The sequence below is a fragment of the Trachemys scripta genome, chromosome 2 (genome assembly GCF_013100865.1).
Source record: "Trachemys scripta elegans isolate TJP31775 chromosome 2, CAS_Tse_1.0, whole genome shotgun sequence".
NCBI lineage: Eukaryota > Metazoa > Chordata > Testudines > Emydidae > Trachemys > Trachemys scripta.
The window spans coordinates 210,945,945-210,970,089 of NC_048299.1; the positions used below are offsets into that span (position 1 = coordinate 210,945,945).

Genomic DNA, 24,145 nt, shown 5'->3' on the forward strand with positions numbered 1-24,145 from the left:
GATCCAGATTAACTAGTCTTTATTGTACTTAAAATAAAAATAAATATGAATGATCAAGAGTTTAATGCGTTTACAATTTTCTTTGTAGAGGAAGCGAGCTTGGGATGCTGAATGTACGTCTTTTCCAGATGAGACACCTCCAGGGTTGAGAAAAGCAAATGTTAGGACAGCAGTGGCTACTTCTTCCATTTCCAGTGCATGGCTTAAATGTGGCGATGGATTTCAGAGCACTTCCATGCTTGAGGTAAAATCCTGATTTACCTGTGGTGAGGCTAGAGATGCAAGCTGATGATCATAAGGCTTTCCCCCTAATTTAGCTTTTTATGCACAATTCAAAAATAACAAACCTACTGTTTGTAGCAAACATACAACAAACCCTTGAGGCTTTAATGTGGCTTGTAGTCCTCCCCCAAAATTTCCATTAGTTGAAATGTTCATGTGGTCCATCTTTTCTCCCCATATTTGCTTATATTGTCAGTTGTCCTCCTCTTGGAACACCACACAAAAGTTGAGTTGACAAGTTAAGCAGAACTGGAAAACAAGACTACACAGGAATTAGTTTTCATTCAAAGTGTAATTCTCTCTGCACATGGTGGTATCTTCCACTTTACCCTGGTCAGTAACTATCATCTGGAAAGAGCTCAAGCATCTCCAAACTATATTTATAGTATCAAAAAATAATTTCATCCATTCCCGGGATGCAATACAGCAGCTGTTTAAAAGTTCACAGCCACATTCGACAACAGTTTACAGCGGATTTCAGTTCATATTTCAGTTTTATGTCTCATTCAAAATGGCATTTGCAGTACCTTTACCTCTAATACCTCACTGGGATGTTTGTTCAATTCTGGCTGAGACTGAAGGAATGCTATCTACTGAATTGCCAACTCCGCATCTTCGTGCACTTGTTTTTTTCCTGGAATCTCCTATCCAAGTACTGGCCAGGCCCATTTGTGCTTGGTTTGTGAGATTTTATAAGAGCAGAGTCAGTACAGCTGCATGCTTCTTTCCCTGCCCCTTTGAATATGTTAAGGATTATATTTTCCATCCTTCAGCCTGCTCTCCCACTTTGGAATTAGGGTGAAATTGTTGCCTATCTCTAACCCCTTCCCCCAGTAAAATGTGATGTCAGTGCTTTGGGCAGGGAGAGTGGATATTTTCCTGACCCAGAGCAGAGATTATGCAGTTCTGAAGTTGTTGTTCCTTAGGAGGAGTATGAGGGAATTACTCAATAGAAAATAAAGCTCACTGACTTGAAAGTGAACTGCCATGTTAATGTGAATTAATAACAGAATAGTTCTAAGCTATAGGTACAGCATTGTTACAGTGACTATTACCCCTGTTCCTTTAATCATTTGGTGTGTGTGTATATAACAAATATATATATAATTTTTTTTTTGTCATATAGACGTCAGAATCTTCTGAAAAGAAACCTAGAGCTGATAAGCATCTTGGACCACTGCCTACCTCTGCTGAAGGAACACTAGGTACTATCACTATTTCACATTAACATTGTAAAAGCGACTATCAGTTTGCATTGTCCACATACATTTTCTCAGTTCTTACCTGTGACATCAGCTGCTTCCAGCTGCTGACATAGTCTGTGCATACAGAGGGTGATCTCTAGAAGAAATAGAACTGATCCTATCCGACTTGCATCTGCATTCCTGGTCTCCCTCTCCCCTGATCTCCAGATAGCGATCCTGAAGGGAGGCGGCCACTGCTTTTGCATGTGCAGAAAGAGCTCTACTAATGCTGCATTTGTTGTGCAGTCCTATCCTGCCAGGGACAGTATTTAAAAGTTTGTTTTTTTCCCCCCTCCCGCAGTTTAAAAAAAACACCCCTTAAAGTGTATAGATGGAAGGTGAGGCAGTTGTGTACTTCACCTGGAGACAGATAAATAAGGAGATGAAAGGTGGAGCTGGGGGAAAAGCAAATGGAGCCTATCAGCTGGATTGACGGCAGCAGCACTGCTGCTTTCATAGCCTTTTCCTGTTGTGTGAGGACACCCAGGATAGCCGCATGGAGCAACTACTATCGTGGTGGGAATTGCAAAAATAGATGCAGCCATAACAGTAAATTTTGAAGGGGTGATTTGACTTTATAGTTCAAAAACAGCTTAGATACAATGTAAAATAAGTTCTAATTTGCATGTGTGTGTAAATATAGGAATACACCTTATTACAAAAAAGCCCCAAATGCTTTGTAGATTTAGGAATGTAATCAGCCATTGATGAAATGCAGCTACCTCTGGTAAAACGTATTAGTGTTACTATGAACTCTTAGCATTATGCTTCACTTTTTAATTCTATATCTAGGTGAAACTTCAAGGAGAACTTAAATTTTAATTCCATGAGATGGAGTTTGATCAGTTGGCCAATGATCGCACTCCATTCATGTACAAAGTGCGCTGGGACAGCGGTTATGGTTTCAGTGCTCAGAAGGTAACACTCCAGCTGCTGATCACCTTTTTGGGAACTTACTTACTTTGAGGGTAAAGCGTCACCAGTGGAATCGCTAACATCCCTTCCTGGAGCACCCCTGGAAGGTGTTTCTTCGTAGTCTCACTTGTGAGATCTGATAGGGCCCTGCCATGTGTTAGTATGTCAGAGTCTGCTCTTAAATGCTGTTTTAAACACTTCAGTCAAAATCACTCATATTGGCCTTCCTAGCTTCCCTAACCTCCTAGCCTCCATTGCCAATCAAAGTCCCCCCTTCCTTAGAGGTGCAAGGTAGGGAAGCTACTGCTGCAGACTTTCCACTTTTCCTCACAGGATTTTGAAACCCACCACAGGTTTTGCAGGCTCTTTTCAGGTGTGTCACTTCTACCCCCTGCCTCCAGTCCTTGTCTCTCCATTTTCCCTAGAGGCTCTGCTGTCTCTCTTGGGTTCCATGAGTTAAAAATAAGTAAGATAATGGGCATCTCTTCTACATGCTGTCTTGGAGTTCAAAATTATGCTTTTCCAGATTTTTTAAAGGAATCTGTGTTGTGGGTGGGGGAAGATGATTTTGTTTTTTTCCTCCAGTACCGATACCCAACAACTGGATATTTCAGAATGAGAAGTCAAACTTCAAAGTGGAAGGAAATAAGAGATCTCATTTGCTTGTGCCTGCCTGCTCTGTAAACTGAAATTCATTGTGCTACTAAGCTGTAATCGTCCTCCTCTATATGCATTAATAATAATGGGTAAAAGGTATTTTGGAATACCTATCAGTTATCTTTACTTTATCTCTAAAAACATGTTGGTTTCACCAGGTATCTGTGAATGAACAGTTGTTAATTACAATTGAACAGCTTAATTGCCTTTTCTAATTTTGCTATGACAGAGAAAGGCTCTACAATTCTGCATCTTAACTTTCATTGTTATGATAATGGTGCCACATTGTTAGTTTTTGTGTGTAAATTACCAGACATACTTTTAAAAAAAAAAATCCAGGAACTGATTTTCTTTGAGATTTTAAATATTTAAAGTGTCTCTGCAGAGGTGGAGTCTGGGGGTGACAGTGTGATCTAGGAATGAGCTGGGGACTGTGTTAAGATTGCTAGTCCTGGCTCTGCTACTGTCTTGCTCTGTGGCCTTGGCCAAGTCAAGTGACCCCTCTGCCCCACATTGTCTTTCTGTAAATGGAGATGTTAATACTGGCCTCAAAGAGTTGTAATGAAGATAGATAATGCTTTATATTTTAAAAGTGCAAGTGGTAAATGCTGTAATATTTTAGTATTAAGTATGGATACTCAAATAGTTGCACCTGATATTGGGGGGACAGGACTTATGATTTATTTCAGCTCAAAAAGAATGCAAGTTTAATTTTAAATTCACTAGTTTAGAAACTCCTATTGATTTGATAGTGTTTTATATACTAACACTGTCTCATGCTCTCTGATAGGAGTTTCTACTGCTGTGAACCCAGAGGAGTTTGCAGACATAGTATGGAGCTCTAGTGGCAGCGACTTGTCCGATGATGAGAATAAAATATTGATTTCAAGGTTGTATAACCAAAAGAGTCATGGTTCCAAAGCACAGAAATCTTACAGCAAGCATAACTTATTGTCAGAGGACAGGAGTAGTGAAGGTGAGTTCAAATGTTTTGCAAATGCTTTTTGGAAAGAAATTCTGTTTGCTGAATTTTAAATATTTTATGGGAAAATCATTTGAAACTATTGCAAAATGTTACAGCTCTGATCCTGCTCTAAGTGAAGTTGGTGGAAAAACTCACTCTAACTTCTGTGGGAGCCATAATGGGCTATAAACAGCATTAGCAAAAGTGGACTATACACTAAAGTATGATGGGTGGAATGGCGAGGGATAACAGTTTTTATTTGTATTGGACAACTATTTATAATATATTGAAATAGGATGACCTACTTTTTATAGGATGGTACACTAACTCCTTTGTCCATGCTGTTTGTGGAGTTGTGAACCCCCAGGCCTTCAGTCCCCATACAACCAGTGGTGCTACTGCTTGCTTTTACCTAGGGCTTGATTTCTCCCCCATGGGTGCTTGGCTTCAGATGTGCAAGCACTTCTTGAGCCCTGGATTAGAGATTTTCCTTTAGCAATGTCTGATCGGCCTGCACATATGTTCTGTACAACCTTGTGCCATGCTCCAAGAGTATGTAAGGTTGCACATGTGAACTGCCCTCAGTTCCTTCTCTATCACCTCAGTCTGAGATGGAACGCTAACGTGTCCGCCTGGTGTGTGCCTCAGTGTGTTTTGTAGTTTTTGTTTATTGGTTTAGAGTTAGTTGTTGTTAGTATAGAATTAGTTGTAAGAGGTTTCAGTTTTTCCTCTTTCCTCAGTTTCTCCCCTCCCCCCCTTCCATTTTTCCTGGGGAGTTTATTTGGCCTGGCTGGGCTTGCCAGCTTTCAAATGCTGTCTCTCCTGTCGGGAAACTGTCCCAATCAGTGGCAGCCACTCTAAGTGTATCCATTGCTTGGGAGAGTCCCCTATCTCCCAAATTTATAACTTTTTTGTGTGGCTCTTAAAATCTGGAGCTCGGAAGACTCAACAGACTAAACTGAAGCTGCTGCTGATGGAGCACTCCCCTTGACCCACTTTCAAGTCAAACTTCAAAGTGGAAGGAAATAAGAGATCTCATTTGCTTGTGCCTGCCTGCTCTGTAAACTGAAATTCATTGTGCTACTAAGGATACGTCTACACTTACCTCTGGGTCCGGCGGCAGGCAATCGATGTTCTGGGATTGATTTATCACGTCTGGTTTAGACGCGATAAATCGATCCCGGATTGATCCGGAAGTGCTCGCCGTCGACGCCGGTACTCCAGCTCGGCGAGAGGAGTACGCGGCATCGACGGGGGAGCCTCCCTGCCGCATCTGGACCCGCGGTAAGTTCGGACAAAAGTACTTCGAATTCAGCTACGTTATTAACGTAGCTGAATTTGCGTACCTTAGTCCAAAGTGGGGGGTTAGTGGGGACCAGGCCTAAGCTGTAATCCTCCTCCTTTATATGCATTAATAATAATGGGTAAAAGGTATTTTGGAATACCTATCAGTTATCTTTACTTTATCTCTAAAAACATGTTGGTTTCACCAGGTATCTGTGAATGAACAGTTGTTAATTACAATTGAGCAGCTTAATTGCCTTTTCTAATTTTGCTATGACCGAGAAAGGCTCTTCCCTCCCTCCCAATGGTGTCTCTACTCTCTCTCAATTCAAGCAAGTGTAGACAGAATGGAGCTAAAAGTGTGTTTACGTGCTTTGCAAGCAAGACCAGATCATTCCCCTCCAGAGTTTACAGTCTCAGGCCTGGTCTAGACCTAAAACATAGGTCAATTTAAGCTATGTCCCTCACGGGTATGAAATATTCACACCCTGAGTGTCGTAGTTAAGCCCAACTAATCCCCGGTGTAGACCATTAGGTGAACAGAAGATTTCTTCCATTGACCTAGCTACTGCTTCTCAGAGGGGTGGATTAACTGCAGTGACAGGAAAAAACTCCTTCCACTGCTGTAGCAAGTGTCTATACTATAGTGGCATAACTGCAGCTGTGCTGCTCTAGCACTTGTAATATACACATGCTATTAGATCCTGATCCTGCAATTTACTGCAGAGGAAGGGGGAAGACTGTTGTACCAACACAGAGCCCCTCCGACTTCAAAAGATCTTGAAATGGGATCAACATGAGTAGATCCTTATGTCTGAAGGATAGGGACTGGGTTTCTTTGAGAAAGAGCTGGGTTCCATAAGTGGAGAGAAGAGGCCTATTTTCAGGGGAAATTGGAAGAAAGAGGGGGTGAGTTAGAGGTGGTGATTGGACCTGGTATTAACCTGTCTGTTCTGTCTACACTACCTGAGCTGGGAAGCATGTTCCTAGCTGTAGACAGACAGGTGTTAGCCTAGTAGCTCAAACCAGGCTTAAAAATAGCATTGTAGCTGGGGATAGCATATGTGGTGGCTTGGGCTATCCCCCTGAGCACAAACTGACCCGGATGCCCTGGGCACATCCCCATAGCTGTCGCTTGTGCTACTGCAAACTATACTTCTATTTTTAGTGTGCTAACTCAAGGAGAGCTCGCGTGTCTATCTACCTGTGCTAGAAGCGCACTGCCAGCAGCAGTGTGGATGTACCCATCATCTTGTTGCTGTTTTCTGTACCTTTTTTCTTTTGGAACAACCTTCATGTATCTTTGGTTCATCAACTCTCTATTTTTGTTTCAAATCTCTGATGAAGACTTAATTTTTCTCTCTCACTCGCTGTTGTTTGATTTACTCAGCCAAACATGAGCTAGGGCTTTTGGAAAATGTAACTAGATAAATCCTAATAATTAAAAACCCGCTACATTCTCAGGGATGATACTATAAGAGTTGTAAACCAATCAGATTGCATATGGAAATAGTCAATCTGTCATGTTGCGATTTGCTTTCCACAAAAGTTAGCATTTACCTGCTATTTAATTTTATAACTGTACTATTTAGCTCTGCAAAGTATATTAGAATTCAGCTTTTTATAGAAGATGTTATCAAAGTTGGTTTACGTGTTATGGAAAGAGTAAGGAAAAATATTGGTTGAATGTGCACAAAATAACATCACTTACGTTTTTGAATTAGAGATAATTTAACAGCATGTTTACTGTCATTATTGTTGAATTCATAGTTATAAATAACACACGGACTCATTAAGAAAAATGTCTTTCATTTTAACAAATACTTTATTAAGGTGAACCACAGTTCATTGACTGGGAGAAGGACAGTGATCCTGGGGATAGTGGTGATGAAAGCAATGGATCAGGAAAAGATGACAGTGCATTGGACATATCAGACTCTGATTCCTGTGCAAGCAGTAATTCTCTGCCTGTTGAAGAGAAGGAAGGTGAACTTCCTAAGGTGAGAAAATGTTTCTGCTTAAAAAAACCAAAACATAACTGTACAACATATTAAGGTTTGGAAGAACTGATTTGGGTGGGACATGAGGTTTTTTGTTTTTGTTTACCTCTTCTCCCTAAAAGAGAGCTTCACAAACAAGAATATTTCAAATTCTCATTCTTCCCCAAACTTACAAATAGGTAAGCAGTGTGGTCAGTGAACAGAGTAGTCGACAGGGAGTTTTGTAGTTCTTAAATCATCACATGAGATCTGATTTAGAAAATAAAATTGTTAATTCATAAGAAAGTTATACAATGTCTTGTGCAGTTTAAGTGGCCTGGGTTTTTGCCTTAAAGTCAGAGTGCTCTGCCAAAACTGACTGTTTCAGTATCAGACCTTCCCGCAGTTCCCATTGGCTGGGAATGGCGAACCGCGGCCACAGGGAGCTAAGGGGCTCCATGCCTGCAAACGCTCCAGGTAAACAAAACGACAATGTATTAGATATTCAATTCAATGATTCAATAGAGTTTAAAATCATCAAATTTTGGTGTAGAGGGGTGGCTCAGTGGTTTGAGCATTGGTCTGCTAAACCCAGGGTTGTGAGTTCAATCCTTGAGGGGGCCACTTAGGGATCTGGGGCAAAATCAGTACTTGGTCCTGCTAGTGAAGGCAGGGGGCTGCCTCGATGACCTTTCAAGGTCCCTTCCAGTTCTAGGAGATGGGATATCTCCATAAGCCGACCCAGGCTCTTTGATGTGTCAGAAGACAGAATACTGGGCTTGATGGACCATTGGTCTGATCCAATATGGCTGTTCTTATGTTCTTAACAAAATGGTTCCCTGTTTCTTCCCACAGAAGATCCATTATCCTTAGGCACCAGCTTTACAAACATTGTCTCTAAATTTGCATGTCTAAATTGTAGGTGCCTGCGTTTTTTGGGTGTCCCAAATCTTGGATTGGTTTGTGCCAATTTGATTTTTGTGCTTCAGCAGGGAAATTAGATGACAATTGCTGTGCACAAATGCTGTTTGCATGCAGAAAAACTTGATGTTCAAAATTGCACTCATAAAAATAAGCATACATATTTGAGGGACTGGATTGAAGTAATTTCTAATATTTAGCTGTTGTATTTAAAAGTTCATAGTACTGTACAAGTATGTTCCCAGAATTTCCAGTAGAGGGTGCCAAAAATTAACTATTCAGTTTTACTTTTCAGTAACAAATTATTTGGGCATTCTAGAGAAAATTGGATTTAGAATAGTATACTCTTATGTAATTGAATACACTGGCAATTAGACATTGTGCAGGTTAAATTGTCCAAGAGGGGTTTGTGTGTGTAGTGGATGGGTGTTTTTTTGTTTTGTTTTTTTTTGGTATGTTGAATACAGCTGTTAACATCAAATCTGACATATGAGCAGACATAAAGTATGGCGTGCTATTTTAGACAAAGGAAAAACAAGCAGCATATTTGTAGTAATAATTATGATTGGAGTGTGAAAACAATAGGCCAAACTAAATTGCATCACAACTTCAGTTAAATCAATGGAGTAGCAACTACTTTCACCAGGCCAAGACTATGAAAAAAGGATCTGTCTGAGAATAAGAGTTCTGTTTCCAGTCTACTAATCAGGAATGGGGTAGAATTGCTGCCAAGTAGCAAATTCATCAGACATGTTCTAGTGACTAACATCTGCTTCTGGCCAGTAGGTTAAAGACAAGGGTGGAGGGACTCCACTTCCAATATCTTGGAGAAAAGCCTAGCCCTCCTGACACCCTCTGCTATGAAGGGAAAGGTACAGGGCTCTTTTCTGGAAAGCTGCTTGTGGAGCCATCTCTATTTCTGTCTTTTTAATTTCCTCTGACTAGTAAGATGTCTTATAAACTTGACGCTTCTTCCCTTCTAGATGCTGTAAATAGGAGGGAGCATTTCCCCTTGCAAGGGTCCCAGAGCTTGGGCTGCAGCCTGAGCCCAAACATCCACACCATAGTTAAACAGCCACTTAGCCCAAGCCCTATGAGCCTGAGTCAGCTGGCACAGGGCAGCCGTGGGTTTTTAATTGCTGTGTAGACCCTCTACCCTTTCTTCCACCCTCCAGTTTAGGATTTTCACCCCCTTTCAATTTCTCCAGTGCCTACATTTGTGCCCAAGCAGCAGTGAGGCATTAAATGTGATTCCTGATCGTTTTGCTGTTACGCATAGGGCTGAGTAGCAGCAGTGAAACTGACAAGCTTGGTTTTCATTTTTGTTGCTGTTTGACAAAGCCATGAACAATAGTGGAAATATTAGAGCTGCCTATCTGTAGATTCAGGAAGACTGTACTGCTTTGGTTTGTTTCAAAAGGAAAAGGAAAGGCTATCTTCACAATCATAACGGCTAGAAGCTTTTTTTAATGGAAATTTAAATTCTATACAACTTGATGGCTTGGGCCTCCATGTTATCTAGGAATAACTTCCTACTCTGCACCGTCAAGTAAATTTTTCATGCTCTGCCAACTAGTAATCTTGTTACTGTTGTGGCAGATCACCTGAAATCAAGTGAAAACTAATAGTCATGGCAGATAAGATTACATAAATCTGTAAATAAGAATAGTTGAGGAGTTAGATGATTTAATTTAATGGATACTTAAGTGTATAAGCTCTCCTCAGTTGTCAAATCATTTGCCCAATCTGACCAGCAGAGGGAGAAAGGCTCTTCCCCCAGATCTTCCCCATCCATACTATATCAGATGTCAGTGGGTGATATGTAGGTAAGTACATCCTCTCCCCTACACCCTCTTCAAAGCACCATCAGGAATCCCGGGCAATATTAATACAGAATGAACTCAAATGAACTCTCTCCACAAGGAAATAAACAAGGAAGTTAAGGAATTTGGGAGTCCTAATAGCAGAGCTGGAATGGAGTGTCCCATGTCCACCTCCTACTATCCCAGGAAAACACACTTAGGGTTTGTCTATACATGACAATTTGCCACTTTCATTATCCCAGTATAGTTAAAGTGGTACAGCCCGTTCCACCCCAGTGTGGCTGCAGTTATACCAGTATAGTTTATTCCATAAAGGAAAGGGGAATCAGCTATACCAATATACAGCACCTTTTATACTGGTACAATCCCTGCATCCATGCTAGGGGTTGTACCGGTACAACTATATTTCGGAAAAAAATCACACCTCTAAGCAAAATAGTTTATACTGTTACAAAAATTGTGTGTAGACCAGGACACGGAGGATTCCTTTTCAGTTTTCCTTCTGACAGAGCTCCCTTTTGTGGAAATTTCCATGGGAGTGGTCAGTCTGGGCCATACTTTAACTCTGGGGGCTAGCTCATGCAGGAAGGTAAGCGTAAATTAGTGGCTCCTTATACCTTTGGCATACTTTTCCATGCTATGCAATATTTGGGACTTGCACCTTGTAGGAATAATTCAAACTATTTGAGGAAAAACACAACAGAACTGAGAATACAAAAGAGGTGTTTGCTACAGAAAAGCATTTTGTACAAGATTAATCTTTTTAAAAGGCCTGTTAATTTAGTGGCCTAACACTGCAAAATGGGCAGCCATTTGAGATACAATATTTGTGTAGTATTTACTAAATCTTCGAAACCTAATGAAGTGTCTGCATAATTAGAAGACTTTTGTGTGAAATTTATTTTCTACTACTCAGAAATATGCTACACTCCATTAGGTTCTGGAGTGTTAGCAATTCTGTCAAAATATTTTTCTGCAATATTTATCCATTTTTACAGTGTGCTAGACCTCTAATTTCATGGGCCATTTTAAAGATGAACAAGTTTGTGACTGGTGCTTTCCTTGATACACCAATAGGTTTGGTCTGAAAATTACTTCTCTCTGGTGTTTTATTGCAACTCATTTTTTTTTTAAATTAAAAGGAGGGTGAGTGCTTAAACAAAAATGTAAAAGCTGGTTGTATTACACCAGGGTGTATGTGCAAATCTTTTACTTATGTGTAGGCCCTGCACTTAAAAAACAGAGGATAGGATTTTCAAAGTTGCTTAACATTGGCCTAACTCTGCTCAGTCTCATTAACTTCAATGGGAGCAGAGCTAGGTCAATACACGCAGTTTTGAAAATCCCACCCAGAGTTGGGTGGGTTGTGTGTTTTCTTTCCTTTTGGGGAGTTGGGGAGAGACTGGGGTGGAAAGGACGTGTTGCTTTTTGCTCAGATACAAAAAAACATCCTTTTATCTATAACTGACTTGATTTTTTGCTTAAGAAAATGAAGGACAGACAATACTGAAGGCCTGACAATACTGAAGGCCTGGCCCAGGAATAGTCTTCCTCAAGAACTTCTAAAGGGGCAGAGAGGCACTAGCAACCTTTCTTGGAGATACTGGTGTGCAATGATGGTGACCTCCTTTCTAGTATACTTGTATAATGCTTTCTAGGAGGACTCTGTTCCCCTCAACACAGGTCTATGAGCACGTTTCACTGCATTACAAATAGCGGTTTGAATGACCCAACCAGAATGTGGCCTTCACTAAAAGCCTCCTCTCAGAGATAAAAGGTCTCTAATGTAATCAAAAAAGACTAATCTCTCAAATATTTTAAATATTTTCATTCCAGGGGATTAAACAGAATCTAATGAAACAGATTTCATGCCTCCTACCATGCTGCCTCCTACACTAAGAACTGCCTCTCTCCATCCATGCCAAATGGCCTCCTTTTCTTCCTTCAGATCCCTTCTAAAACAGTTTTCTGTGAAGTCTTCAGCATTAATCCTCCTAAAGTAGGTTAACTTTGTTTTATTAAAATATATAATGTCTGCCTTACTTGGAGCCTGGATACTCCTCTAATGTTCTGTATGCTTAGACTGTGTATTGTCTATGGCTAGTGTGTGGCCAGATTTGCTCACTTTTTGTGACTAGTCCCATTTAGGCCAGAGGAATTTAATTACATGAATGAAGTGAAGAAAATTTGTCCCCTAAATTATGAATTTCTTGGAGCAGTGATCATATCTTCCTCTGTATGTACTATGCAGAATAAGTAAGGCTTAATAATTATTTAAGGCAGATTCTTTATTGCAAAACACACTTAATAAGCCTGCCTGCAATTTATCTTTAAATTATAACTTCTAATCTGGATGCAAAAGAACCCAGCAAAAAAAGCTACATTTATAATTTGGTAAAACATTTTTTCCCCAAAGGAATAAATAGAAAACGTTAACTGTTCCCAAATGGGAATCTTGTTCTAGGAGGATATTCCTTAAACTAGACCATTGCCAGGTTTTAAATGTTTCAGACTTTACTGAAATGGATCATTACTAGTATTCTAAAAGCCCTGTTGCTTTTTGGCATTGCATTGGAAATGGGAGCTTTAAATGATATATGTAGAATAGAAAATACGCTTCTGTGCAATTGTCTTCCCATAGTGAAGAATGTTGTGAAGTTCTTCCAAATACACACCTGTGGGTAGCATCTGAGGCTTTCTGACCTACCAGAATTGGGGCCATGGATGAGTCAGTAATTGATATACTAGTTTATTGCTGCCGCAGTAACTTAGCTCAAAAATGATGAAATAGGAAAGTGTAGCAAGTGATTTGCTTCTGTCTCTCTTTCTGCGCCCTGGTCTTGTGTGAAGTAGATTTTGCATCTTCGATGGCATCCCAAAAATATCCCTCAAAGGTGAGCAGTATCTTGAGCAGCCAGTCATATAAGTATTGTGCATATATGTGGCCTTTCTCTTTTGTCCTCATCGTCTCGCACCACTATACTTTTTCTACATGTAAAATTAAAGTTGAATCTAGCACCTATCTTGTGCAATACAGTTAAAAATAGGTTATTTTAGGGCATTGAATCATAACATCAAATGGAATCTGTCAAGTCAGATTGAGAATTTAAACATTGATAAAAGATTATTATGTTGCTGCAAGCATTTATTTTGGCACCCATGACTCTTGTATCTGGGCAACTTAAAAAGCATATATTCAGACATAGTAATAATCTTAATGAGAGAGAGACCAAACACCACATTCCCCTGCCGCATGCAGCATTACTAGTCAGGATGCTAGGATTAATCAGCTGGGAAGGCCTGGACAAAGAGGAGCATCTTGCAGCTGTTTCTGAAAGAGTATTTCTGCAAGAAGCAAATTTCAGAGTTATGAACTCATTACCAAGAAAGCTCTGCCTCCAGAAAAACAAATACAAACACATCAACCAGCTTATTAGAAACTCTTGTACTTCTAAAGAAATACTTTTCTATTGACAAACTGGTCTTTGACTGCAGCACGTGCTAAATAGGCCTGTTCTCAAAACCAGTTGGTCAGAACACATCAGGTCAATAATGGTTTAGGAAGCAACTATCACTTTGCGCTCACATCAGTCGGGTAAAATGATTAACTATAAACCACTTGATATAACAGAAATAATATCTTGTAATGGAACACGGTAAAGGAATTAGCCTTTCTGTAGCCAGAGGAGACTTATCTTGTGACAACTGGCTTCCATTGACTTGATCAATTTAATAAAGTGTAACAGTCTATTTTTAATTGTTCAGTATAGAATATAGTCCACTCCCGGATGAGTTGTGGTAGTCTGCGTTATAACTGCTTTCCTTTAGGGCTCCACATTCATATTAATTGGGCCAGAGTTTGAATGTAGCTGAAGATAGAAGTTGAATCATTAGGTCTATATTGGTCTACAGGTTGATAGTTTAAAACATTTAGTTTGGGAAGTTCAAATCTCAACATGGCTGATTTGGTTCTTTATCCTCTTGAGGTAGATAACTGCGTGGTGGTAATTCAAATAATACCTTGAACTCTCAAATCAGCCCTTTGTGCTGTGCATAGACATTAAATAGCCATGTTACTCCTGGAGAGTAGAAGTGTCTGACCAAAATTCCCTACACATACATATACTCTAGTTCTATAAGTTGGGTTGCTTACAGGTGGCCACATTTCAGTTTGTTAAATATTCTGGGATGTTTTTCTATGTAAATCTAAAATAGTGTTGTGTGTATTAGGCTATTCACATAGACTCCGAATAGCAGAAGTTACCGTAATGAAGTGGAGCCTAGGCGTTGATGGTGCATGCTGTTCATACTAGACCTATCTATGTTCACTGATTCAACTGGGCAAACAGTTGGCTGTTTGGGTCTACTAATCCACCAGTTCTGCTCTGTTTAACTTAAGGATTCAGTTAAGCTACATCTTCTTTCTTGCATAGCTCTGGAGAGCCACAACTTAAATGCAGCTGACAGTTTAGCTATCTCTGCTTATGTGTACCAAATACTTCCCTCCCACCCCATGTTTTAAAATAACATTAAAATTAGAGTGACCGTATTTCCCAAAGGGAAAACAGGACACTGTGCAGGACTGGCCCAAGGCGCCACCTCCCCCACGGGCTGGCCCCAGGTGCTTGCCCAACATGCGTCCCCCCAGACTGTCACTGGTCACTTGAACCCTGCTGACCTCCCACTCAAGGTTGTCACTGGTCGCTCAAACCCTGTTGGCCCCCGCTCAAGGCTGTCCCCAGCACTGGAACCCCCCCGCCTCCAGTCCAGTCTCCCTCCTTCACGGGGCTGGCATCTCTGCTTGCCCTTCCCCCCATTCTGCCCCATTGCATCCCACTTGTTTGACAAAAGTGGGCATTTATCCCATTTGCTCTTACCAACTGATCAAAAAAAGTCAGGACGGCTGGGACAGGGCTTAAAAAAGGGACTGTCCTGCCCAAAACAGGATATATGGTTACCCTAATTAAAATGGAGCTCTTTGGTTTTCCAGAGGCAGCATTCCATGGGAGGGATCTGGAGTTTTTCAGGCTTGGATCCTCTAGGTAACAGTGACTCTGTTTGGAACACTATAGGGGGGACTTTCTGAATACTGGGGAGAGGCAAATGAAATGCATGCTGCTATGCCAGGCCCTCTGCTTTTTTCCAACAGCAATACCGATTTATAAGTGTAGATCAGATGTTAGTTTTTAACTCTTGCTGTGGAGAGAAGTGGTGGGAAATGAGGCTCATTAACATGAATAGGGTCAGTCTTAACCTCTGGATGGTCTGGCATATGTGCATGATGGGTGTCTACTATGGGCTTAGTAGTATTAGAACTAAGGTTTGACAAAACATTTTGGTTAATGATTTTAATTCCATTCTCAACCATAGAAAAAGGTTTGCGCACATCAAATTGTAACAAATGCCTGTGTCTTGAGTAGGTTTGGATTTGATCACCAAACTGTCGACGGTGCTCTAATTTACACAGATTTAATTTTCTGGCGTCCTTGCTAATTTTTAATTTAAAAGTCAAACTTATTTTACAGCTATTTACAAAGACAATTTATCCTCAAGACATTAGGTGGATAATTCTCCATCAAATTTACACTTTCACGATTGTCTGTCTCAGCAAAAAAGTGACCGATTGAATGGGTTTGGCAGTGTGAAATACCCTCTCATCAGTAGAATGCTTGCAGCACAGGGGAGAGGCACAGTGGCAGGGTAACTTAAGGAATCTCATGCTGCTGCTGCTTATGCTGTACTTGCTCTCAAATCAAATTGTATTGATTGAAGGTTTTTGCCATGTCAAAGACAAAAATACATACAAACAGCCTCTAAAATATGCAGTTGTAAACAAAATACATCTAAAATGGCTAGTCTGTACATGAAGTTTAAAAATAAATATATAAATAAAGCAGTAAGTATCCAAATACACCTCTACCTCGATATAACGCTGCCCTCGGGAGCCAAAAAATCTCACCGTGTTATAGGTGAAATCACGTTATATTGAACTTGCTTTGATCCACCAGAGTGCCACCAGAGTGTGCAGCGCCCCCCCCCAGCACTGCTTTACTGCGTTATATCCGAATTCTTGTTCTATCGGGTAGTGTTATATCGAGGTAGCGATGTACCCTTGCTCTTAAATCTCCAAATTTATTGTTTTAAACATTTAGGGTCTGCTTCAGTTTGCATTTAGGGGTTTCATGCCTTTGACTTCAGTGGAAGCAGAATTGTGCCCTTTGTGAAAAGTGTTAAGCATGTAGAGTTCATGTCCTTCTTACTGTATAAAACAAGACAGTTCAGTAGATTCTGATAAGAACAATAAACAGAATATGATGAGATGGAATAAAACTTTGTTTTTCTGGCTGTAAGAGGAGTTTGGAAGGGTCATAGTCCAGAAACCTGGTCACTTGGGGTGCAAGTGTCTGTTGTCTCTTTTAGACAGATGAGGTTCTTTTCCTCAGATGTGTATCTGTATACAGTATCTTTTCACCCATTTTATTTCATGTGACAGAGGCTAGCTATGCATTTTCATGCTGCTGCTGGCCTCTGCTTGGAGGGTGTACAGTCAGGTGGTGTGGGGCTAGGGCATAAGAGATGCTACTTCTGTCACTGACTGCCATTGCAGTGCAAGAACATAGAATCATGGGGTTAGAAGGGACTGTCATGGTCATCTAGTCCAACCCCCTGCCAAGATGGATGATTTAGACACAACAAATCCTTCAAGACAGATGGGCATCCACCCTTTTTTGTAAACCTCTAATAAAGACACTTCAACGACTTCCCTAGACAGTTTGTTATATTGTCCTACTATTCTTACAGTTAGGAAGTTTTTCTTGAGATATAATCTAGATCTACTATGCTGTACTTTGAACCCACTGCCTCTTGTCCAGCCTCCTGTTGCAAGAGAGAACAACTTTTCTCCATCTTTTTTTACGGCAGCCTTTCAAATATTTGCAGACTGCTAGCACGTTCCCCCTTAATCTCCTCTTTTCCAAACTAAACGTATCCAGTTCCTTCAGCCTTTACTCATATTGCTTGCATTCCATCCCTTTGATCATCTTTGTTGCTCGTCTCTACATCCTTTCTATACAATGGTGGTCAAAATTGGACACAGTACCCCAGTTGAGACCTAACAGTGCCAAATAGAGTGGTGCTATTCCCTCTTGTGACTTGCATGCTATGCCTCTGTTAATGCAACCCAAAATTGCATTTGCTGTGTTTTGCAACAGCATTGCATTGTTGACTCATGTTGAGGTTGTGATCCACCACAAGTCCCAGATCTTTCTCACCACTGCTGCTGCCAAGCTAGTTATCCCCCATTCTGTATTTGTGCATTTGGTTTTTTTTCCCCATAAGGGTAGCACCTTATATTTGTCTTGTTGAGTTTCATTTAGTTAGACTCATAGACATTAAGGTCAGAAGGGACCATTATGATCATCTGGTCTGACCCCCTGCATGCCGCAGGCCGCAAGACCCTTCCCTGTACTCTACCGTTGAAGTCCCCAGTCCTGTGTTTTAGTGACTTCAATCGGCTGAGACCCTCCTGCTAGTGATCCCTGCCCCATGCTGCGGAGGAAGGCGAAAAACCTCCAGAGGCTCGGCCAATCTACCCTGGAGGAAAATTCCTTCCCGACCCCAAATATGGCGATCAGTAATACCCCGAGCATATAGGCAAGAGTCTCTAGCCTGACCCTTGTTGGCCATTATGTTGTTCATGTACCATTGCTTGGTTTTCCTTGACTACTATGTTTTATCATTAAACCATTCCCTCCATAAACTTATCCAACTTAATCTTAAAACCAGACAGGTCCGTCGCCCCCACCGTTTCCCTCGGAAGGCCGTTCCAATATTTCACCCCTCTGATGGTCAGAAACCTTCGTCTAATTTCTAGCCTAAACTTCCCCCCGGCCAGTTTGTATCCATTCGTTCTCGTGTCCACATTAGTACTAAACTGGAATAATTCCTCTCCCTCCCTTGTATTAACCCCTCTGATATATTTAAAGATAGCAATCCTATCCCCCCTCAGCCTTCGCTTTGTCAGACTAAACAACCCAAGCTCCTCTAATCTCTTTTCATACGACAGGTTTTCCATTCCTCTGATCATCTTAGTCGCCCTTCTCTGCACCCGTTCCAGTTTGAGTTCATCTTTTTTAAACATTGGAGACCAGAACTGCACACAGTACTCCAAATGAGGTCTCACCAGTGCCTTATACAACGGAAGCAGGACCTCCCTATCTCTACTAGATATACCTCGCCTAATACATCCCAAGACCGCATTGGCTTTTTTCACCGCCACGTCACATTGCCGACTCATAGTCATCCTGCGGTCCACAAGGACCCCTAGGTCCTTCTCCTCTTCCGTTACTTCTAACCAATGCGTCCCCATCTTGTAACTAAAATTGTTATTATTCGTCCCCAAGTGCATAACCTTACACTTTTTACTATTAAATTTCATCCTATTTCTAATACTCCAATTCACAAGCTCATTCAAGTCTCCCTGCAGAGTATCCCTATCCTCCTCCGAGTTTGCAACTCCTCCCACCTTCGTATCATCCGCAAACTTTATCAGCCCACTCTTGCAATCTGTCCCGAGGTCAGTTATAAATAGATTAAATAAGATGGGTCCCAAAACCGAACCTTGAGGCACTCCACTAGTAACCTCCCTCCAACCCGACAATTCACCCTTTAATACGACCCGCTGCATTCTCCCCATTAACCAATTCCCTATCCACCTCTGGATTTTCATATCGATCCCCATGTTTTTCATTTTAACCAATAGTTCCTCATGGGGTACTGTATCAAACGCTTTACTGAAATCCAGGTAAATTAGGTCCACCGCATTTCCCTTATCTAATAAGTCCGTTACTTTCTCAAAGAAGGAGATCAGATTCGTTTGGCACGATCTGCCCTTCGTAAAACCATGCTGTAATTTATCGCATTTGCCATTAACCTCAAGGTCCTCAACTAGTTTCTCTTTCAGAATCTTCTCCAGCACCTTGCACACTACTGATGTTAAACTAACAGGCCTATAGTTACCCGGGTCACTTTTTTTCCCTTTCTTGAAAATAGGAACCACATTGGCTATTCTCCAGTCTAACGGGACTACCCCCGAGTTTACAGATTCATTAAATATAGTCGCTAATGGGCCTGCTATTTCCCGCGCCAATTCCTTCAATATTCTCGGATGAAGATCGTCTGGTCCACCCGACTTAGTCCCATTAAGGCGTTCTAGTTTTGTTTCTACCTCGGATGCGGTAATCCCCCATCCCGTATGCCCCTCTGTAACGGTGCTAGTATCCCTAATACCTTCATTGGCCTCATTAAACACCGATGCAAAATATTCATTGAGATATTGCGCCATGCCTAGATTATCTTTAATCTCCTCTCCGGCTATAGTCTTCAGCGGTCCCACTTCTTCTTTCTTTGCTTTCTTCCTATTTATATGGCTGTAAAACCTCTTACTATTACTTTTAATTCCCCTCGCTAAGTCCAACTCTTCCCGGCCTTTGGCCTTTCTCACTCTATCTCTACATTCTCTGACTTCGCTAAGGTAAGTTTCCTTACTGATCCCTCCCCTCTTCCACTCTTTGTACGCTTTCTGTTTTTTCCTAATCGCCCCTTTCAGCCGGTCGCTCATCCAGCTCGGTCTAAGTCTCTTGCTTAGTAATCTTTTTCCCTTTTTGGGGATACAGGCCTCTGACAGCTCTTGCATCTTTAACTTAAAGTAATCCCAGGCTTCTTCTGCTTTTAGGTCCCTTAATACGTTTGCCCAATCCACTTCCCTTACCAGTCCCCTTAATTTGTTAAAATTGGCCTTTTTAAAATTATAAACCCTAGTCTTTGACTTAATTCTGGTACTCTTTCCATTTAGTTTAAAGCGAATTAGCTCATGATCACTGGAGCCCAAGTTGTCCCCCACTACCACTTCCTCAACAAGGTCCTCACTACTTACCAGAATCAAATCTAAAATGGCCTCCCCCCTCGTCGGCTCAGCTACCACTTGATAAAGGAATTGATCCGCAAGCACATCTAGGAACATCTGAGCCCTATTATTGCTACTAGCGTTTGTTCCCCAATCTATATCCGGGAAGTTAAAGTCCCCCATAATTACACAGTTTCTATTAGTATTTACCTCCCTTAATACATTAAACAATTCCTTATCCATATCCTGGGTCGATCCCGGCGGTCTATAGCACACCCCAAGCACTATCCCCGGAGAGGCTCTAGTAGTACTTTTACCCAGCTTGAGTATTGCCCAGACGGACTCTGTATTATCTATTCCATCCACTATTATTTCTTTACAGCTTATTTCACTATTGACATACAATGCCACCCCCCCCCCTTTACCTTTATCTCGGTCTTTCCTAAACAGCGCATACCCCTCCATACCTGTGTTCCAGTCGTGACTGCCATTCCACCATGTTTCAGTTATTCCTACGATATCCGGTTTCAATTCTCGGACCAAGAGCTCCAATTCCTCCATTTTATTACCTAGGCTTCTCGCATTGGTGTACAAACAGCCTAATATATGTCGTTTAGCCTGTCTCCCATTACTAGCACTGTATGTTGCGCTCCTCTTTGTGTTCGTCCCCCCTGTCCCTCCTATGTCCAATCTCATTTCCCCGGCTATGTCTCTTCTTATTACACTCAGCTTTTCAATACCGGAAACTGGCGTGGAGATTAACTGTGCATCTCCCAACCATCTCCCCAAACTTCCTAGTTTAAAGCTCTTTTGATAAGATGAGCCAGCCTCCCTCCCAGAAGTCTATTTCCTTCCCTACTCAGGTGAAGCCCATCCCGCGAGAACAGGTGTCTGTCCCCGAAAGCCTCCCAGTGGCCATACATCCCAAAGCCCTCCTTATAGCACCACTCCCTTAGCCAACTATTTATCCTCGCAATCCTATCAGCCCTTTGGTGCCCTTCCCTTGGAACAGGCAGAATCCCACTAAAGATAACCTGAGCCTCTATCTCCTTGAGAGTCTTCCCCAGCCTGGCATAATCTCCCTTGATTCTCTCTAACGAGAACCTAGCCGTGTCATTCGTTCCCACATGAAGGATTATCAAGGGGTTCTTACCTGCTCCTTTCAGGATCCTTTTCAACCGCAGGTCCACATCGCGTATCTTTGCACCCGGTAGACAGCACACCCTTCTGTTCTCCGGGTCCGCCCTGGTCACAGGCCTGTCCAATCTCCTCAGTAAAGAGTCTCCAATTACATACACCTGCCGTCGCCTGGCAACAGTGCGATCTAGTAATCTAGTCTCCGATCCCTCTAGTCCTGACCTGTGTCTGCTCCTATCTTCCCTTATGCTCCCCCTTATGCCTTCCTGTATCCTCTGGTGGCCCATAATTGGTGCTGTCTCCATCACCTCCTCCCCCCTCTCTCTCGGACTAGCCGCTCTTCTCTTCTTCCTCACCCTCCCACCTTCAGTCATCACCTGCTGCCCCTCTACCTCGTTCTCCAAACACTCAAACCTATTCCTGAGTTCTATTCCCCCCTCACTGGCCCTCCTTTTCCTTGGCCTACTTCTCACAGTCACATGCCTCCACTTCCCTGGATCTCCTCCTTCCATTCCCCTCTCGCTGTCATCTACTACTGCCTCCTCCTGCACCCTAGAGCCTTCCTCTTCAGCCCCGCCTTGCCCATCCTCCATCAGCTGCTCAAACCCCCGCCTAAACTCCACCAGGGTCTCTACCTGCATCTCCAGCCCCTTAATCTTTTCCTCCAGTAACACTATAAGGCGACACTTCATACACACATACCTTTGTTCCGGGTCTCCTGCTAGGACTATATACATACCACAGCTTCCACATGCAGCCATCTGCATTCTGTCTGCTGCTGCTGCTTGGCTCATGGCTGCTGCAGTTTCTGCCCACAGCACCTGGGGCCACGGAGCACACGACACGACACGCCCCGCCCTCCTGCCTCCCCCTGCAAACTCCCTCTCAAACTCCCCTGTTAGCCGCCCTGTTGGCTGCCGCTGCTCGCAGCTGTACCGCTGCCTGGCTGGGCGGCCGCTTTTATGGGCCCCTTGATCAGCCAAGCCCCGCCCCCTGCTCAGGCCTCGGCGTCCGTCCCAGCACCCAGCCCCTGCCGGCCCCTACAAACCAAAACAAACAAACACACAAGAACACCCAGGAACACCCAGGACAGATGCAAATACAGGTACCTTCTCCTCCAATGAGAACTCCCTCTCAAACTCCCCTGTTAGCCGCCCTATAGTTGTCTATAGCCCAATTCTCCAATTTATCAAGATCCCTTTGAATTTTAGCTCTATCCTGAAAAGTGTTTGCAATCCCTTCCCCAGCTTTGTGTCATCAACTGCTAGTAGCAATATCACCCAATGGCTAGAGATGCGGCACTAGGTGGGGAGGGCTCTGAGTTACTACCGAGAATTCTTTCCCAGGTGTCTGGCTCGTGGGTTTTGCCAACATGCTTATGATTCCACTGATCACCATATTTGGGGTCAGGAAGGAATTTTCCTTCAGCTCAGATTGGCAGAGACCCTGGGGGTTTTTCCTCTTCCTCTGAAGCATAGCACATCACTTGCTGATGTAAACGAGAGTAAATGGTACATTATCTGTAACCTGAAGTCTTTAAATCAAGATTTGAGGACTTCAATAACTCTAGGGTTACCATATTTTAATGTTCTAAAAGGAGGACACTCCAGGGGGCCCCGGCCCCGCCCCACCCCAACTCCGCCCCTTCCCTGCCTGGCTCGCCCCCTCCCCTGAACGCTTCACCCCCCCCGCTCCTCCCCCTCCCCTCCTTCCCGCAAATCAAATGTTTGTGGCAAGCCTGAGGCAGGCAGGCAGCAGATAGGCTGGGGCGGAGGCGCGGGCCCAGTCTGGCCCCCCTGGCCGAGCGGCTCCCTCCGGCAGTCGGCCCCGGCCAACAGGCTCTGGCCCCGGTGTCTCCGGCCAGTTCCGCCTGAGCACGCCAGCCCCGGCCGAGCGGCTCCAGCCCTAGCGACTCCAGCTCGGCTCGGGCCCCAGGGCACCGGCACCGGCTGAGCATCCCCATCCCCAGTCCCAGCGACTCCGGCCTGGCTTGGCTCGGGCCCCGGTTCCGGACGAGCGGATCTGGCCCCGCCCCGGCTCCGGGCCAGTGGCGTTGGCCAGCGGCCAAGCACCCCCAGCCCCGGTCCCAGTGGCTCAGGCCCGGTTCCAGTTGAGCGGCTCCGGCCCGGCCCCGGCTCTGGCTGAGCGGTGCCGAGCACGGCCGGCCCCAGCGGCTCCGGCTCCGGCGGCTCCAGCCCGGACCCAAGCCCCACAACCCCTCCCTATTTTCCCGGACATGTCTGGCTTTTTGGAATTTCTTCCCGGACGGGGATTTGAGGACCAAAAAGTCGGACATGTCCAGGAAAATTCGGATGTATGGTAACCCTAAATAACTCGGCCAGAAGTTATGGGCCTGTTACAGAAGGTGGTGGGTGAGGTTCTATGGCCTGTGGTGTGCGAAGAGGTCAGACTAGATGATCATGATGGTCCCTTCTGGTCTTAAAGTCTATGAGCACCTCTTATAAGTCCCACTGTTTAGAAGCAGCAAATCTCATTGCTTGGCCACTGCAAGATTAGTTTATGCTTAGGGCATGGTTTCTAAAGTTTTCTGAGAAGCCATAATATTCAATTATTTTCTTTTTTTTTTTCCTTCTTGAATTCTACAGATATAGATGGCATTTGTCAGACTCTCCTAGAAATGCTGTCTTCTCACTCTTGGTGAGGTGGTGAGGGAGTTCATCAGACTGGGATTTTTTTTTTTTTTAACTGATCATTATAAGAAACGCAAGACAGTTATCTGATTGTAACTTGAAGACTTTTATATTTGTAACATTCTGGGAAAAAGCTCAGTGTTTTTCAGTTGCATTTGTCAGTGTGTTTTTAAAAAAATATTTATTGTTGCTTTTAGATATGTGCTAAAAGTGCCATACTTGAGTGATTGGGAAAGTGATTCTATGTTTTGTGAAATGTAATTTGTAAAGCAGTTTAGGATCCTTTGTAATGAGAGGAGCTGTATAATATAACATATGAACTTGTCAGAAGCGCTTATTTGAATATTTAGGAGGATGCGTTCAGTAAAGTAATTGCAGCTGTGT

At 42.9% G+C, this 24,145-nt stretch overlaps 1 protein-coding gene across 2 annotated transcripts in view; it reads left to right on the forward strand.

The window, feature by feature from the left end:
* Positions 1 to 24,145, forward strand: part of SPIDR (scaffold protein involved in DNA repair) — a 317,639-nt gene that overhangs the window by 19,058 nt on the left and 274,436 nt on the right. For both annotated transcript variants that reach the window (XM_034762891.1, XM_034762893.1), the window contains exons 2-5: positions 89 to 244; positions 1,409 to 1,487; positions 3,889 to 4,074; positions 7,180 to 7,346. In XM_034762891.1, the coding sequence (XP_034618782.1) occupies positions 89 to 244; positions 1,409 to 1,487; positions 3,889 to 4,074; positions 7,180 to 7,346 (588 nt within the window). The remainder of the gene's footprint in view (positions 1 to 88; positions 245 to 1,408; positions 1,488 to 3,888; positions 4,075 to 7,179; positions 7,347 to 24,145) is intronic.